Source organism: Balaenoptera musculus, chromosome 2 (genome assembly GCF_009873245.2).
Source record: "Balaenoptera musculus isolate JJ_BM4_2016_0621 chromosome 2, mBalMus1.pri.v3, whole genome shotgun sequence".
In the NCBI taxonomy this organism is placed as follows: Eukaryota; Metazoa; Chordata; class Mammalia; order Artiodactyla; family Balaenopteridae; genus Balaenoptera; species Balaenoptera musculus.
Window position 1 is genome coordinate 128419610 of NC_045786.1, and position 18571 is coordinate 128438180.

The 18571-nt window shown below is 36.6% G+C and overlaps 1 protein-coding gene across 1 annotated transcript in view; it reads right to left on the reverse strand.

Annotated features, from left to right (window-relative positions):
- FERMT2 (fermitin family member 2) overlaps nucleotides 1-18571 on the reverse strand; it is a 74091-nt gene that overhangs the window by 26694 nt on the left and 28826 nt on the right. The window contains 1 exon segment of the mRNA XM_036842346.1: nucleotides 4760-4894. Coding sequence (XP_036698241.1) covers nucleotides 4760-4894 — 135 coding nt within the window.

Sequence of the window (18571 nt, forward strand, 5' to 3'; positions counted from 1 at the left end):
AATATCTGAATTTTTACTATGAGCATGCATCCCTTTTATAATTTTTTTTTTTGGCCACGTCACACAGCTTGCAAGATCTCAATTCTCCAACCAGGGATTGAACCCGAGCCACAGCAGTTAAAGCCCAGAATCCTAACCACTAGGCCACCAGGGAACTCCCATTGCTTTTATAATTAAAGAATAGTTTTTAAAAAAATTTTTTGATGTTTAAAATGGCAAATTCCAGTTAGGAAAAATGGCATCCTGCATGGTGATTTTCCTGACAGTCCCAAGCAAGTTAAGTACTGATTACTTTCTCTGTTACTTTAGGACCCAGACTTTTCCTTTGTCTAGCTGCTTTTAAGATTTCTTAGGAAAGTTTCTAATGAAGTAATTTTCTATTTCTATTTACATAATAAATCCTGAAATTGGTAGTCTGTAAGTCAGTACTATACAGTAAAGTTAATTCTTACTTGGAAAAGCTGTTTCCCCCAGACATGGGATCAGGCTACTTAAATGGTTCCCTCCTCATAGGTATTTGGAGATCAGATATTTACCTAGTTACAGCTATGAAGTGGCAAGGCACTCAAGAGTGTATCACTTGAGCACAGTCTGTAAGCAAGGTATTTAAAAACTCAGAATTTTACCATAATTCTGTATAAGAGTTTGACTAAAGTCTGAGAATCATTAATTCACTCATGATCCTTTACCTCTTGAAACATTACTTTTAAAAAAAGCTTTGTTGAGGTATAACTTACACACCAATATTTTATCAAATGTTCGTATTAGAATTCATAAAATATTTACTTTAAATGTTATAATTGGAGAGATGATGTTACATAATGGTTAGAAACATGAGTGCTAGAGCCAGAGTAACCTGGATTTGAATCCTAGCTGTGTCCCTAATTAGCTTTGTGACCTTGGGCAAATTACTTAACCCTTGTAATGTTCTTTCCTTGTAAGTAAAATGGGGATAATGCTACCAGAATCATAGGTGTTCTGTGAGGATAAAATGAAAGATAATGTATGTAATAAATAATAATCATCATTTATTGAATACATACACACATATACATAATTGTTAACCATGCTCACACTGAGATGCTCACAATTCAAGAAGCACGTGCGCACTAAGGGAAACTGAGCCTGTTTCCTCCTCAGTAAAATGAAAATTACACCTACTCCTTACCACACCCTGCAGTACAGGAACATCTGTGAAGCACTGAGCACAGTATCTGACACCCCGAAGATGTCATAAACTGAGACATATGGACCTGTTGCTAGTTATTATGGGCACAACATGCAAGTGATCATATTTTTCAGTATTTGGTCCAATAATTGACTAACATGACTGATAAATCATAAAGTCATGCAAACTAGATATTTAATATTTGTTTTAAAAATTAATCACATGTTGGGGCTTCCCTGGTGGCGCAGTGGTTAAGAATCCGCCTGCCAATGCAGGGGACACGGGTTCGAGCCCTGGTCCAGGAAGATCCCACATGCTGCGGAGCAACTAAGCCCATGCGCCACAACTACTGAGCCCGCGTGCCATAATTACTGAAGCCCATGCGCCTAGAGCCCGTGCCCTGCAACAAGAGAAGCCACCGCAATGAGAAGCCCATGCACAGCAACGAAGAGTAGCCCACACTTGCCACAACTAGAGAAAGCTTGCACGCAGCAACAAAGACCCAACGCAGCCAAAAATAAAATAAATTAAATAAATAAATTAAAAAAAAATTAATCACGTTACTGTTCATGTGTATATGGGACTTCTTCTCTACAGATAATCAGTCCTCTACATGTCACTCTATCTTTGTGTACTTTCTTAGGATTTCACATCAACTCCTCAAATATTTTTTTAAATTAATTATTTAACTTTTTTTTTTGGCTGCATTGGGTCTTCACTGCTGCGCGCAGGCTTTCTCTAGTTGCAGTGAGTGGGAGCTACTCTTCGTTGACGTGAGTGGGATTCTCATTGCAGTGGCTTCTCTTGCTGCAGAGCATGGGCTCTAGGCACGTGGGCTTCAGCAGTTGTGGCACGCGGGTTCAGCAGTTGTGGCTTGCGGGCTCTAGAGCGCAGGCTCAGTAGTTGTGGCTCACAGGCCTAGTTGCTCCGCGGCATGTGGGATCTTCCCAGACCAGGCCTCGAACCCGTGTCCCCTGCATTGGCAGGCAGATTCTCAACCACTGCGCCACCAGGGAAGCCCCCAAATGTTTTTAATTAAACTGCTTGAGTGTAGAAATGTTTTTAATTAAACTGCTTGGGTGTAGACAAATAAAACCTTTTTTTTTTTTTTTTTAATTCTTTCACTGACAACACAGTCACTTCACAGACACAAGAGAGCACACATAGTGTATGATTCCATTCACATGAGGTTTAAGAACTGGTAACACTATTCTGTGCTGAGAGAGGCAAACAGTGGCTATTTGGGAAAAGGCACGCGAGAGGCCTTCTGGGGTGTTGGTATCACGCTATACGCTACACCAAGTTCTGGGTGGTTACAAGGTATATACATCTTCAACTATTCATCTGTAATTTAAAATCTGTTCATTTTACTGTATGTAACACCTCAATTTAAAACAAGAAAGAAAAGAAGCCCATAGTTACTTACTCTTAAAAGATTTGGAGCTTTCCCTTGTCTTAATTCATTATCTTTTGTCTTCAAATTGTATTTTCTTAAAGCAGTATATAAAAGCTCTCACTTGCAATTCTAAGACCAATCCTGACTGATTTCAACCACTCCAAAATCATCCCATAAATATACTTTTCTATGTAGCTCTTTGTCTTAAGAATTAAATGAGTTTCCATTTAAACTAAAAAATAATTTAAAGCAGGGACTGTGTCTACTGTCAGATGCCTTCATCTATATAGTCAAGTCTAAATCAGATTTTTTACCTTATTCTAATGACAGACACATTCTTTCATTCTCTTTCACCTCCTAATCTGTAGGCTTCTACCACTACTCTTTCCCCTCATTCCCTCCTCCTCATTTTACTGGAATTAAATTTGATATTTTCTAAAATAATGATTTGTTCATTTTGTAACATATTCAGAAACCAATGACTCTACAGTGCACTAGCCTATATTCCTCAGCCTGACATTAAATACCCTCCAGTGTGATCCAGAAGTTCCTTGGAGGTCTCTCTCTCATGAATTGGCTCAAATGGTTTATTTACACATCTTGTACTTTTCTTTTGCCAGGATGTTCTTTGTTAATATCATTCTTTCTACTAGGATTGCCTTTTCTTCCCATCAAAATCCTTAGCCACTGGAATCCTAGCTAATTCACAAACTTACCTCCCCAATCCCAAAACTGAATATACCCTATTTGGAATTGCTTTGTCTTCTGAATTCTTATAACATTATTTTCTGCAACATTCATTTAACATTGATGTATTACCTCCTTAAATATAGTACCTGTAATTGTGCTTTTCAATGAGCCTATAAACTACTTAAGAGTAAGGATTGTCTTATTTCTTGGTATCTCCCAAATGTAATCAGTACATGAGTAGTGACATAAAAGTTACAAGGTATGTGACCTTAGACATTCCTACTTATCTTCATCCTTGTATGTGAGTAATAACATAATCCACCTCAATGGGTTGTAGTGAGAATTAAATGAGTTTCCATGAGTAAAATGTATGAAATAGGTCTGGGCATACATAACCTCTATGTTCACTGTGTACTTTCATTACCATCATCATCACCCCAGAATTTAAAAAACCAGGAATGAACTGAATAGTAAAATTAGTTTACTTATTTGCTGCTGGGATCTTTCCTAAGAAATGGATTTGTAAATGTGTGGCCAGTGGAAACATGAGAAACTAATTTCCCAGGACTAAAGAACCATGTAATCTAATTAATTAGTCATCTAGCTTCTCAAAAGACACTGCCTATGTTCCTTTTGCATGGCACATGCTGAGCTGGGTCCTGGTAACAAAAAGGTAAGAAACAGTCTCTTCATGCAGGGGCTCACGATTATTAGGGGAGAACATGTAGTATAATACCAAACACAGAAAAGTCTGGTGACTTATGACAGAAGGATAACCTAATTCAGGTCAGGGAGGTAACAGAAGGAAATTTGAGAAAGCTTCTTAAAGGAGCAACACCTTAAAGGAAAAAGAGAGGCACTAAGAGACCAGCACATGCAAAGCACAGAGACAGTCTTAAGTAACCAGATAAAAACAATAATGTCTTAACTAAATACTGGTGGTTTTCAAAAAATACCCAAAAAATGGAACTAAATGCTAAAAAAAAAAAAAAAACTGTCCAATTTCCACAAAGCAAAGAACTGAGGCCAGTTAAGGTACTGTCTCCTTTTGACTCTTCCTGAGCAGAGAACCAGCTTTTCTTTTTATTGACGCAACTGCTAACACCTGACATGATGATCTGCACATAACAGACTCTGATGATTTCAAGTTTGAGGGAAAAGATGCTGAGGGACAGTGTTCTTTAACTTGACCACTCTCCTGACCTACACAGTCCATTTATCCGGATCTCAAAAACACAGAGGTAGACCTACTGTATAGCACAGGGAACTATACTCAATATTTTTGAATAACCTATAAGGGAAAAGAATCTGAAAAAGAATATACATATTCTTTTTCTGATTTACACACACACACATGTATGTGTGTATAAATGAATCACTGTGCTCTACACCTGAAACTAATACTATATTGTAAATCAACTATACTTCAATTAAACACATACACACACACAGAGGCATACAGTCCATGGTTCTCACACTGAGCCCATGCTTAGTCAAAGCCTCACCAGATCCAGGAGTGATAAGAGGCCCCTCTAATTCAAGTGCCTCATCTTCAGACTGGTCATCTAGCTTTTTCTTTTTTTTCTTTGTTGGATCTCTGGGTTTTTTCAATAGAGAAAGCTCTTCAGGGTGTCTGATATCTGTTAAAATAAAAAAACATTATTTTACTAGCATAACAGAAAATTTAAACACATTACACTTGGTAAATCTATTAATCCATTCAAGAAAAGAATTTGTAATTTCCTTCTGTGTATGTGTGTGTTTGTGTTTTGCCAGATACTAATGCCATGCAAAAGATTGAAGTATGACACTTTTAAAAACCATATACCAAAGCACTCTTAATTCATAACTATCCAATAAGTGTAGTTACCTCAAAGTGGAAAGATAATAATCTACTAGGGTACAGAAAGAAAATATCAGAACTCTTATTTATATATTTTTAAATCCAAAACTGTAAGAAATTAAGGTTTATATTATATGGTAGCCCTCATTCATTCTGTATGCCATAAGTTAACACAAGATATGTGAAGTAAATGTAAAGAAAATATTTTCCCATCATTACCAAATCTCAAAATTTTAATCAACTCTAACTTTTCTACCTTGATATCGAATGGCTACAAGTTTTTGTGTTTATTCTATTCATTTTCATGTGCAGAACCTGATGAGAAGCAAAATGGTTACATGAAAGTAACAAAAAGAATTAAAAATGACCCAAATAAGTATAAATATTACATTACATATTATATATCATGTTTATAAATTGCAAGAATGGTTAAGAAGTCAGTTCCCCCCAAATTGAGCTAAAGATTCAATGGAATTCTCATCAAAATGCCAGCTTACTCTTTTGAACAAGTTGATTGTAGAATCGTTCTCATTTCCTTATGAATTTTATGAGTCAAAGCAATTTAAAATAAAGTTGGAAGACTTATACCACCTGATTTTAAGACATCATAAAACTACAGCAATTAAAACAGTACAATTACTGGCTAAATGATAAGACGTATAAATGAATGGAATAGAAGAGAGGACCCAGAAACAAACCCAGATACAGGCAGTCAATTATTTTGGACAAAGGCGTCATGGCAATTCAAGGGAAAAGGGAAATCTCTTCAATAAACAGTGCTAAACAAGAGATTCATGTATTTTTCTAAAAGAACATTAGCCCTCACCTAACACAATATGCAAAAATTAATTCTAAATGTATCACAGACCTAAAAGAAAATTTAAGTAGACAAAGGTTTCTTAGATAGGACACCCATACCTCCCATAAAAAAACTGACCTTTACTACAAGAAAACAACACCACCACCACCCTGCTCCTTGAAAGACTGTTAAGAAAACAAATGCAAGCTGTATATTGGGACAAAATATTCACAAAATATATTATGCATATCTGACAAAGGAGTTGTATCCAAAATACATAAAGAACCCATACAACTCAATAATAAGCAGACCAGTGAGCTAAAGATTTGGACAAGCACTTCACCAAAGAATACATAAGAATAACCAAGAAGCATATGCAAAGATGCTCAACATTACTGGTCAGGGAAGTGCAAATTAAAACCACAACACACATATACACCCATCAGAGTGGCCAACATTAATAAAACTGATAATACCCAGTGTTGGTGAGGATGTGGAAGAACTGGAACTCTCATAACCAGCTGTTGGGAATGTGAAATGAGAATTTTTGAAAACACTTTGGCAGTTCCTTATAAAGTTAAACATATACAACTCAGACACTCCCCTTCTAGTTATTTACTTAAGATAATGAAAAGCATATTTGTAATAGCTTTACTCACAAAAGCCAAAACTGGAAATAACCCAGCTGGATAAACAAAATGTGATCCTTTCATATCAGTGGAATACTACTCTTACAATGTAACACAACTCATCAGTAAAAAGAAACAAACTATTAATACATGCAATAACCTGAATGTATCTCAAAATCATTATCTAAGTGGAAGAAGCCAATTAGAAAAGGGTATATACTGCATGATTCCATTCACAATATTCCAGAAAATGACAACAAATCTATAGTGACAGAGCAGAGCGATGACTGTTAGGCTAGAGTTTGAGAGCTAATGGAAATGTTCTATATCCTGACTGTGGGAGTTACAGACATGTAAACATCTGTCAAAACTCATCCAACTGTACACTTTAAATGGGTGCAGTTTATTGTACATCAATTATACCAAAATAAAGTTAATTAAAAAATAAAGAGTGTAAGGAGAGGGAGAGCAAAGACAAAACAATAAAAGAAAAAAGCAGCAAAAAAAAAGGAGCACTAGGTCGTATCTCACAGTGTTTGGTGGCACTACCCCATATGTCACAGACAACAAAATCCAAGTCGCTGCATAACTTGTAATGATGCAGACTGCTAAGTCACTGGATCAGAATTTGACAGGGGGTAGTCTGTACCTTCAGGAACCCACAGTATTCACTAGATTCAATGCAGCATTACAAATTCAGGAAGCTTTTTATCAGTAGGGGAACTCAAACTAGGGTGGACCACACCTGCTGCAGAGCTGATGCGGCACAATTTGAGGCAGAAGCACACGGCCAAACTACCTGGATCTCAGCTCCACTATTTATTAGCTGTATGACTTGGGCAAGCTACTTATTAGCCTGCCAGCATCCAAGTTTCCTCAGCTGTAAAATGAGACTAATACTACCGCAGGAGGTTTTTGTGAAAATTCAATGATTAATATGGATAAAGTTTCTTGCACAGGGCCTGACAAGTACTTTGTAAGTATTAATGGTTTTTTCCTAATTTAAAAAAATATACAATTATGGTATAAATTTGGAAATTATGAAAAAGTATAAGACATTTAAAATCTGTTCTTGAAAAATGGAATATGACTATGTGAATCAGTGATCATTTTAATAGATGTATAAAATTGTATTAATATAACATAATTTAACCATTCTTCTAATACTGTGCCCATTATAAATAATGGTTCTACAAACATCTATCCATATACATATTTTTCCACATTTTATTTCTTTAGAAATTCATTGGAATAGAATTACTGGATCAAAGGTTATAATAATTTTAAGGCAAAAATGGAGGAAGATGGGCACCTGTTATTTTTTTTAAAGCTTTATTTTTAAAACAGTATGTTTATCTCCTTGTTTTAATTTACATTTCTTTGACTAATACTGATGTTGTTACACTTCCTCATGGGTTTTTAGCCATTTATATTATTTCCTTCCTTTTTACTCATTTTTCTATTAGATTTCTTCAAATCAAAGTTAAATTGCATATAAAGATTAACATGGTAGCAATCACTGCAAACCACACTGAACTTTCTTTTTAATTTTATTTTATATATGTCTTGTACCATGTTTAAAAAAAATTCAAATAAATCTTTTAATAACTGTATGGATTTTTTGTTTCTCTGTTGGTTATTTGATTTTTACTATTAGGAACACTCTGGTACACATTAGGTTTTTTTAATATTAATTTATTTATTTAGGCTGCACTGGGTCTTAGTTGTGGCACACAGGATCTTCGTTTCAGCATGAGGGATCTTTAGTTGCAGCATGCATGTGGGATCTAGTTCCCCGACCAGGGATCGAACCCGGGCCCCGTGCATTGGGATCACGAGTCTTACTCACTGGACCACCAGGCAAGTCCCTTGTTCTGTATTTTACATGCTATTTTGGGAGGAATATTATTCTGAAACATGAAAATGGAATCAGCAGTAAAATTGTCCTGAACAAATACTTTACCAGAGAGTAGGTGAACATAACTGCTCCTTACTTATTCATAAATTAATAACTTTGGGCTAAGTACATCTTAGGTACTAAACAGCAGAAATCACATTAAAAATAAATTCTTAAATTCTGTCACTTTCTTAAAAGCTTCCAGGCATGTCTTTTTCAAGTTAAAAATAGGACAGCATATTCTTTAGCTAAACTTACAAAATTATGGGACTTCCCTGGTGGTCCAGTGGGTAAGACTCCCCGCTCCCTAGGCAGGGGGCCCGGGTTCGATCCCTGATCTGGGAACTAGATCCTGCATGCATGCCACAACTAAGAAGTCTGCATGTCACAACTAAAGATCCCTCATGCAGCAACTAAGACTCAGCGCTTCATGCATGCATGAATAAATAAATAATAAAGTTACAAAATTAAAAATCAAAGATTTTCTTCAGTCTTGTATATTCAAGTTGAGATAGGCTGGGACCTGGACCCTTTACCAGAGTGCTTGCACCTGGACAAATGTCTCCTCAAGCAACAGAATACACACAAACTATAAGGGACTAAAAATAAGCTGCATGTATGTGCAGTAGGGCAATTATGAACAATAAGATACAAAAGGCCACAAACCAACTGCCATTTTGGAGGTGCTGGGAAGCAAAAACTAGGGTACTGAGCATGATCCCTACACACAGCACCAAGGGGGTGGCAGACATCTAAGCCACCGCTCCAGCCCCGCCCACCAACCTGCCCTACCCTCACCCCATTTAAGGATCCAGCCCGCCCTCCTCAGAGAGAGAGCAAGGGAAACTGTTGCTTTTTTTTGCTCTCCTGTGCTATAGCACAAGTCCCAGTAAAGCCTTGCTGAATTCCTTGTCTGGCCTTTTATTGATTTCTATTGATTAAAGAGTCCAAGGGCACAAGTCAGTAACAAAGTTAGTAACCCATTTATCCTCAAAGTAACTTTTGGGTTTGAATCAGTAGTGCTAATTGCTATGATTATGTAGATTCAGAAACTCAGAAGATATTTCAAGCATGTCTTTTGAGCCATATTTATCTAATTAACAGAACTGAATCATCATTTCCTAGACTACTTTTAAAAGAAACAAGACTTAACATGCTAAGAGACCTAATGATTTACGGGTTGTACTTTCAGTTCTCAACGTACCCTCAGCTTTGCTATCACTGCCATGTGGGGAGAAAATAAAGGCTTTAGAAAATTCCTAGCTTCTGAATAATCACTTGTCCCCTCTGCTTCGGTATTAAGTGTGGGCAGGGTGGTAATCTATCTCTCCACCCATTCATTTCCCCAAAGTAAATCATAAACTGGTACAGGGTGAAAAATCTAAAAAGTATGTAAGGACATAAAACTAATCACGCCTGAGAGATATGACACGCTTCTATCACAATTTACCAAGTTTAGCGGGAGAGGGGGAAGCAAGCATGTATAATTGGAAAAAGCCTCCTAAATGTTTCTGGTATGTCGTTTCTGCTTGAGAAACACTGCACTACATGATTCATCCTTTGAGATTTTGTTCCTAGGTCATTTCCTGTCAGCTCACAAGCCAACTATTATTAGAAAAATCAGTATTGTTAACTAGCTTTTGGTCAGTCATAGGCAGATGAAGCAGCTCCTAACTTGTATGTGCCCATGAGAATTTCCTGTGATGTAAAAATAATTATATTAAAAATATATGCTTAGGCCACACCCCCAGATAATACTCTTAGTGACTCAGGGGTTCCAACAGCTTGTTTTATGAAAGTTCTAGTGATGGATGTTAACTAAACTTACTGTGGTGATCATGTCACAATATATACAAATACTGAATCATTATTTTGTACACCTGACACTAATATAATGTTATATGTCAATCACATCTCTATTTTAAAGAAAGCTCTATCGGTAATTTTGATTCCAACTTTTCCTTGAGAACTAGTAACTTAGGGAAAGGGGAGGAGGGAGAAGAACGACATCTTATTTCTCTAATGACAGGTAGTTCTATATTGGAGCAAGGTAGCCGTTGGCTACACATGAAGTATGTGAATAAGTGGTTTTCATTTCATTACAACAATAACAGAAAAAGTGAGGTAAATCCATATAAAATACTACTTCATAGATACAGGAATTTAGGACTTCTTATTTACTGTGTCTTATATCAAGAAGAAATTAAACTAGTGAATTTAGGAATCTGAATCACATGTATAAGACTGGATTTGGTGAAGAGCATAAGTAGTTAAACAAGGTTTATACTAAAATAAAATACACCTAGAGGACTATGAGTTATAAAAACTTTAAAATAGGCACACCAAAATACAATGCTATCTTTCCTTTATGCTAAATTATAGTTCAATAATAAAGATATACTAGCATTATGAGTCACTACACAAAGCATAATCCAGGATCTATTTATAACAAAAGGAATAAACTACATAGCAATAAAATTAACGTTCAAAATCAATATAATGTTATCAAGTAGAATACAAATCTAGTGGAAGACAGACTACATAAATCATCTGTATAATTATGTAATTATATATAGTACATATATATATCTCCAAAACTATGGGGCTGAGGAAGTGGGAAACTAAGGAGCAGAGAAGGGTTCTCAGTAAAATTATAATCATTTTAGTTTAAAAATAAAATTTCTGGAAGTGTTTCCAGTTAAACATGTATGTTGAGTTTGTGCATTTACTTTCACTCCTTTCAAAAATCATACCAAAATGTAAAGAAATAAAACATGAACCTAAAAGGGACAAAAATAATAGGAAGAAAACATCAGATAAGCACCATCAGAAGAATGCTGAGACAAAAGCCAGATGGGAAAGAAGCAAATGACTTAGCAAAGTGGACAAATAGAAAATCAAGGTGTTTGCAGGAAGTACCAATGGGAAACACACTGACTCACTGTGCCAAACATCAAGCATGATCATGTACTGAAAACAGAGAGACAAGAAAAATGAATCCTGCCCCACATCGGATTACACCTACCCCTTTGATACGCACCCTTTAGAATTCCTTAGAGGAAAATCTGAAAAGCCCTAGGGAAAAGATCTTTTAGATACTGACATTTGAAAAAGTGTGCTCAATGTCTAAATACCCTGCAAAAGGGTTGACAAGCTAAACCCCGTTCAACTAGAGTTTCCTATTAGGTATATGTATGAATGGACAATTAAAATGGACAATCAATGACTGACAGATCTTATAGAAAGGACTCTGAGATAGGCAGAATTCTAGAGATATCTCCTTAAAATTCCTGTCCCTGGTTATACAATCATACGCTAATCTAGGGACTGCTGTGAAGAGACTTTGCAAATGGAATTTAGGTTACTGATCAACTGATTTTAGGGAGATTATCCTGAACTCTCTCAGTAGGTCCAATGCAATCACAGGAAGCCTGCCTAACAGAAAAGAAAGGCGGAAGAGGGAAGCAGAGGAGAGATAAGAGAGGAGAGGTCATATAGATTTGAGGAGTAAGAAGAGCTGGACTTGCTGTTGCTGGCTTTGACAAAGGAAGAGACCACAAGTCAAGGAATTCAGGAGGTCTGTGGAAGCTAACAGACAAGCCAAGGGGAGCGTCAGTCCTATAGCCACAGGGAACCCAATTCTACCATGCAAAATTCTTTCTCAGGGCCTTCAGGAAGGAACAGAGCCCTGCTGACACCTTAATTTTGGCCTTATAAAATTCTAAGCAGAGGATCCAGCTGAGCCATGCTGTGCCCAGACTTTTCACACAGAAACCGTGAGATAATAAATGTGTGTTTTAGGGTGCTAAGTATATGGCAGCAATGGAAAACTCACAGACCTTCCAATGTGAAAGAGAGCAAATGAAATGAAAAAGAACAACATATGGAAACAGAAATAATGCAAAGAACAGAATAGAATAAAACAAAAACCTCTTAATTACAAATCTCAGAAAGATAAGACAATGGCATCCGTGAGAGATGAATAGGATGTTAAAAAATAACCAGAGGGACTTCCCTGGTGGCGCAGTGGTTAAGAATCCACCTGCCAATTCAGGGGACACAGGTTCAAGCCCTGGTCTGGGAGGATCCCACATGCCACGAAGCAACTAAGCCTGTGCGCCACAACTACTGAGCCTGCGCTCTAGAGCCCGTGCTCCACAACAAGAGAAGCCACCACAGTGAGAAGCCCACATACTGCAACAAAGAGTAGCCCCCGCTCACCGCAACTAAAGCCCGCACACGCAGCAACAAAGACCCAATGCAGCCAAAAATAAAAAAAATAAAACTAAAAAATTTTTTTTTAAAATTAAAAATAAAAAAACAGAGATAAGAAGGGGCTCTTGGATATTAACAAGGGGGAGGAAGGGTCCTTTCCATTTTTAAAAAGAACTATTTTGTTAAGGTTTAACTTATATAAAGTCTACAACTCTTAAATGTATTCATAAATACCTGGGTAACAAAGATCCAGATAGAAATATAAAACACTGAAAATAAAATTTGAGAACCACAATAAAAAAGCAACAGACAAAATATAAAAGTCACGTAAGAGGATCAATCCAAGACCATATCAGACTAATTACTAGCAACAAAAGAAGAAAAAAAAACACAGGGGAGGAATTAGGGCACATTACTATGAAATTTCAAAATGGCAAGAGAAAAAAATCCTAAAACATTCCAGAGAGAAAAAGCAGTCTACAAAGAAAGGATGAAAATAAAAATTAAGAACACTATCAGGACTATAAATAGCAATACTGGAAGCTAAAACAACTGAACAATGAATTCCCAATTCTGAGGGAAATTAATTTTCAACCCAACAATTCCTATCAAAGGACAAAATAAAGACATTTTCAAATATAACATCTCAAAAATTTACATCCCATCCACCTTTGATGATGGAGGATATAGTCCATCAAAATAAAAGAGCAAATCAACACTGAGAAAAATGCAAGGATCAAGTATGAGAGAGAGACACTTTCCTTGGACAATGGTGGAGGGAAGTTTCTGGGGCTATGACTGTACAACTTGCCTAGAAGCCATCTACTCCAGATTGGAGCAGGAGGATGGAGGGAACTTCACAGTGTGTTTAGGAAGAAAAAAAAAGGAGGGAGGGAGAAGATTATTATCAGATAATGTATTGATCATGAAAATTATAGAGAATCTAGAATGTAGAAGAATCAACAACAGAGCAGTTTGAAAACTAAGTAAATGATAAACAAAAGGCATATAAGATAGAAAAGGTAAAAGTATACACTTTGGTTCAGCAAGTAAAAATATTACCTTGTTAAAATAATGCAAACTGATACTGATTTAATAAAAATTATAATAGTTATAAAAAGTGCGAAAGAAAAGTTGAGAAAAAAAGAAGTGAAAAGATATCTAAAATGGATAAGTCAAGGAATAAACAGCATAAGCACATTATTTAAATTATGGAACTAAACGAAACAGTAAAAAAGTAGAAAGTGGTAGGGAATGTGCTTGGGGTTGGGGAGAAATAGGACAGAAAAGTCCTTTTATGTTATATGCTTTTTTAGCTTTAACTCTGTATCTATGGCTTTGATTAAAAAAATAATTTCAAAATCTTTCTGCTTATTGTGTAAAGAATAAATTGGAAGGAACAAGGATGGATAAGCAGACCAGTTAGGGGCTGCTGGACCAGTCCAGAAGAGAGATGGTGGTGGTGTGGCCTATGAGAGCAGTAAGGATGGTAGAGATGGAAAGATGTGAAAAGATTCAAGACATATCTTGGAGGCAAAAGTAACACTTCTGGGTGATGGATGAGATGTGTATAAGGAAGAGAGTGGTGCTAAGGATCACTCTCAAGTTTCTGACGTATATCCCGGATGGTGCTTTTACTGTTATGGAGACTTCTGAGGGGCAGAGTGGGAAGCGTGGAACACAGAGATTTGGAAAGGAATACCATGAGCTCAGTTTTGAACATGTTCAGTTTGAAATTTCTGTGAAAGAAATGGTTTTGTTATTATAAATAATGCTTCAATGAGCAAATGATGGCTTTCTAAAAAAGGTACATGGCTAGAAGAAAATCAAGGATGAGTTAAGAATGGTCTCAACTAAGACGGTAGTAACAAGAATTTGATTTACCCTCCTGCTTATTGAAACAATAAGAAAGGAAAAGAAACTTTTTCAGATATTAGACAACAAGGAGCACAGGAGAGAAGAGAAAAAAAACAGAATGAGCTCTTTGACTGTACCAGCTTACTGCCTAGAAGTAGTTCGGGGTGGAGAGGGGGCAAACTGAGTCAGGTCTTGCTGAGTTGAGAGATCTGAGATGGAATCCAGGGAGGCCAAAGATGGCTAAAATTTGTGGTCAGAGTACCAGAGAGAAGAGAGCTCCACAGAGAGATCTGGAGAGCCTGTAGTTATCCACTGGGATCTGGGTGAATACTGATCTGTGCATTTGTGAGGGGGAAGTCTTCCTAATACACAGGATATTGAGAAGAATCCCCAGAAGGAGATTAGCCCTGGACTAATGGTGGCTCTGGACCTGCCCTAACAGAGCTTAAAAGCAAGTGTCAGGGCTTCCCTGGTGGCGCAGTGGTTGAGAATCTGCCTGCCAATGCAGGGGACACGGGTTTGAGCCCTGGTCTGGGAAGATCCCACATGCCGCGGAGCGACTAGGCCCATGAGCCACAGCTACTGAGCCTGCGCATCTGAAGCCTGTGCTCCGCAACAAGAGAGGCCGCAACAGTGAGAGGCCCGCGCACCGCGATGAAGAGTGGCTCCCGCTTGCCACAACTAGAGGAAGCCCTCGCACAGAAACGAAGACCCAACACAGCCAAAAATAAATAAATAAATTTAAAAAATTAAAAAAAAAACTTAAAAAAAAAAAGCAAGTGTCAAAAGGATCCAACTGATTCCAAGTAATTTGACTGAAAAATTTGACAGAAAAAAAGCCAATGCTTTTTAAAATTAATTAATTAATTAATTAATTAATTAATTAATTAATGGCTGTGTTGGGTCTTCATTAGCTGTGGTGCGGGCTTTCTCTAGTTGTGGCGAGCAGGGGCTACTCTTCGCTGCAATGCGCGGGCTTCTCACTGCAGTGGCTTCTCTTGTTGTGAAGCACGGGCTCTAGGCATGCGGGCTTTCAGTAGTTGTGGCAAGTTGGGCTCAGTAGTTGTGGCTAGCGGGCTCTAGAGCACAGGCTCAGTATTGTGGCGCATGGGCTTAGCTGCTCCGCGGCATGTGGGTCCTTCCCAGACCAGGGCTCAAAACCCGTGTCCCCTGCATTGGCAGGTGGATTCTTAACCACTGCGCCACCAGGAAAGTCCCAGCCAACGCTACTTTAAGGAATACAAAAAGAAATCCAGCCACCAACAATGAAAAATTAACAGACTCTAGCATTCAATCAGAAATTACCAGACATAAAAGAAGCGACCCATTACAGGAGTAAAAAGGGGGGCAAAAGTAGCAGAAGCAGAAATAACTAATGATAGAATAACTAATGATAGAATCAGTAATAACTAATCAGTAATAACTAATGATAGAATCAGTAATCAAGATATTAAAATATCTATTATAAGTACACTCCATATGTTTTAAGAAAGGAGAGAAAAGCATAAAATAAGGAAGAAAAAAATTAAAGATTTATGTATTTTTTAAAAGGCCAAAATCAAACTTCTAGTGATGAAAAATACATCTGAAATGAACACTGGATGGGATTAACAGCAGATCAGCAGAAGACCAATGAACTTGAAGACAACAATGGACACTATCCAAGATGAAACATAGAGAATAAAGACCGAAAAAAGGAAGACAGCATCAGTGACCTATGGAAGAATAACAGTTGCTCTAACATATATGAAACAAGCCCAACAAAGGATAGGTGTGGGAAGGGACACCAAAAATTATTTGAAGACCTAGTAGTTGAGAATTACACAAATCTGACGAAAACCGTAAACCCACAAATCTAAGAAACACCAGGACCCTAGAACAGAATAAACCTAAAGAAAACTATGCCAGGACACATCAGAATTAAATGCTGAAAACCAGGATAAAGATAAATTCTTAAAAGGTTAACAGAGAAAACATTCAGAGGGGAACAAATAGAAGAGCCGTAACGGACTTTTCTGAAATTATGCAAACCAGAAGACAAGAGAAAATTACTGAAAAGAGGAAAAATCTAGAATTCTTCACATAGCTGCAATATCTTTCAAAGATTTTTGTAGACAAAGTTAAAAAATAAAATTATCACCAGCAGACCTGCACTATAAAAAGGTCATATGAAGTTCCTGAGATAGAAGAAAAAGGATATCACATGGAAAGTATTCTTACAAAGAACGGTGAAAAATGATAAATGCGTGGGCAATTATAAAAGACCATTTTTCTTATTTTTTAATATTTAAAAAGACAATTATTGTTTTAGGGGAAAATAACGTTGAGTTTTAGCATATTTGAAAGTAACACATATGACAATAGCACAAAGAACAGGAAAGGGGAAATGGAACTATACTGTTTTAAGATTATTATACTATGTATGAAATGGTATACTATTTGAGCACAGAATGTGAATAAAGTTAAAGTCATACACTGTAACCCCAGAACAACCACTAAAAAGACAAAAGTGGTAATAGCTAGTAAGTCACAGGTGACAATAAACATAACTGTAACAAACCCCCTCAACTTAAAAGAGGGAAAGAAAAAAAATAGAACACACAGAAACCTTAAAATAAATACCATATAAAAAACAAATACCAAGGTGGCAGATTTAAACTCAGCGACACTGATAATCACATTAAAAGTAAATGGTCTATCAACTGTGTTTCATGCCAATTTGATAGTATCATTATAAAGCAATATTACACTTAGAAACCTAATTGTTTTCCCATAATCACTGAATTCTCTGATATCTTTTTTCCAGCTTCCTAGCATTTCCTCTCTGAAGTATTTAAATTAACTGTCCTGGATGAAGTTTCCTTTAAAAGGCAATGTCTATAAAGTCCTATGGCTTCAACATATTCAATTTTGTTTTGAAAGGTAATAAAAATAGTGAATTTCTATTCCTACATCTAAACCACTGGAAAAAAATAAAACAAATAATCTAATGGAAGCAACCTAAATGTCCATTGACAGATGAATGGATAAAGAAGATGTGGGGTGTGTGAGTGTACATGTGTGTATGTAATGGAACGTTACTCAGCCATAAAAAAAGAATGAAATGATGCCATTAGCAGTAACAGATAGACCTAGAGATTACCATGGGAAATGAAGTCAGACAGAGAAAGATAAATATCATATGATATCATTTATATGTGGAATCTAAAAAAATGATACAAATGAACTTTCCATTTTCTCTTAACAAGGCTCGTCATTTGTAAAGCCTGCATGTCAGAACCCACCTTACATAAAAGAACTTAGCATGCTTTGCAGTGTTTCCTTCAAAAAGGAAACGAAAATGTAACTAAAAACCTCATTTAATCATTACACAGAAGCATCTTCTTTAGAGTTATGTTATAAAAAAATCAAGATAATTTTTACCAAATAAAAACTTAGACAGCAGTCTGCCAAAACTCACACAAGAAACAGACAGTCTGAATAGGCCTGTAGCTATTAAAGAAATTGAATCAATAATTAATAACCTGCCAAAAAGAAAGCACTAGGGCCAGATTGGTTCACTGGTGAATTCTACCAAACATTTTTCTAGTTTTACTGAGGTATAACTGACATAACAACACGGTGTAAGTTTAAGGTGCACAGCATAATGACTTGACTTACATAGTATTACCACAGTAAGTTTAGTTAACATCCATTATCTCATACAGATACCCAAAAAAGTTTATTTTCCTTATGTTAAGAACTCTATGATCTAGTCTCTTAACAACTTCCAAATAAACCATACAGTAGTGTTAACTCTAGTCATCGTGCTATATACCACATCCCCAGTACTTACTTATCTTGTAACTGGAAGTTTGTACCTTTTGACTACCTTAATGCAATTCCTCCCCTTAGGTTGTTTCCATGTCTTGGCTATTATAAATAACGCTGCTATAAACATGGGGGTGCAGCTATCTCTTCGACACAGTGCTTTCATTTCTTTTGGATATATTCCCAGAAGCAGAACTGCTGGATCATATGGTAGTTCTACTTTTAGTTTTTTGAGGAACCTCCATACAGTTTTCCATAGTGGCTACA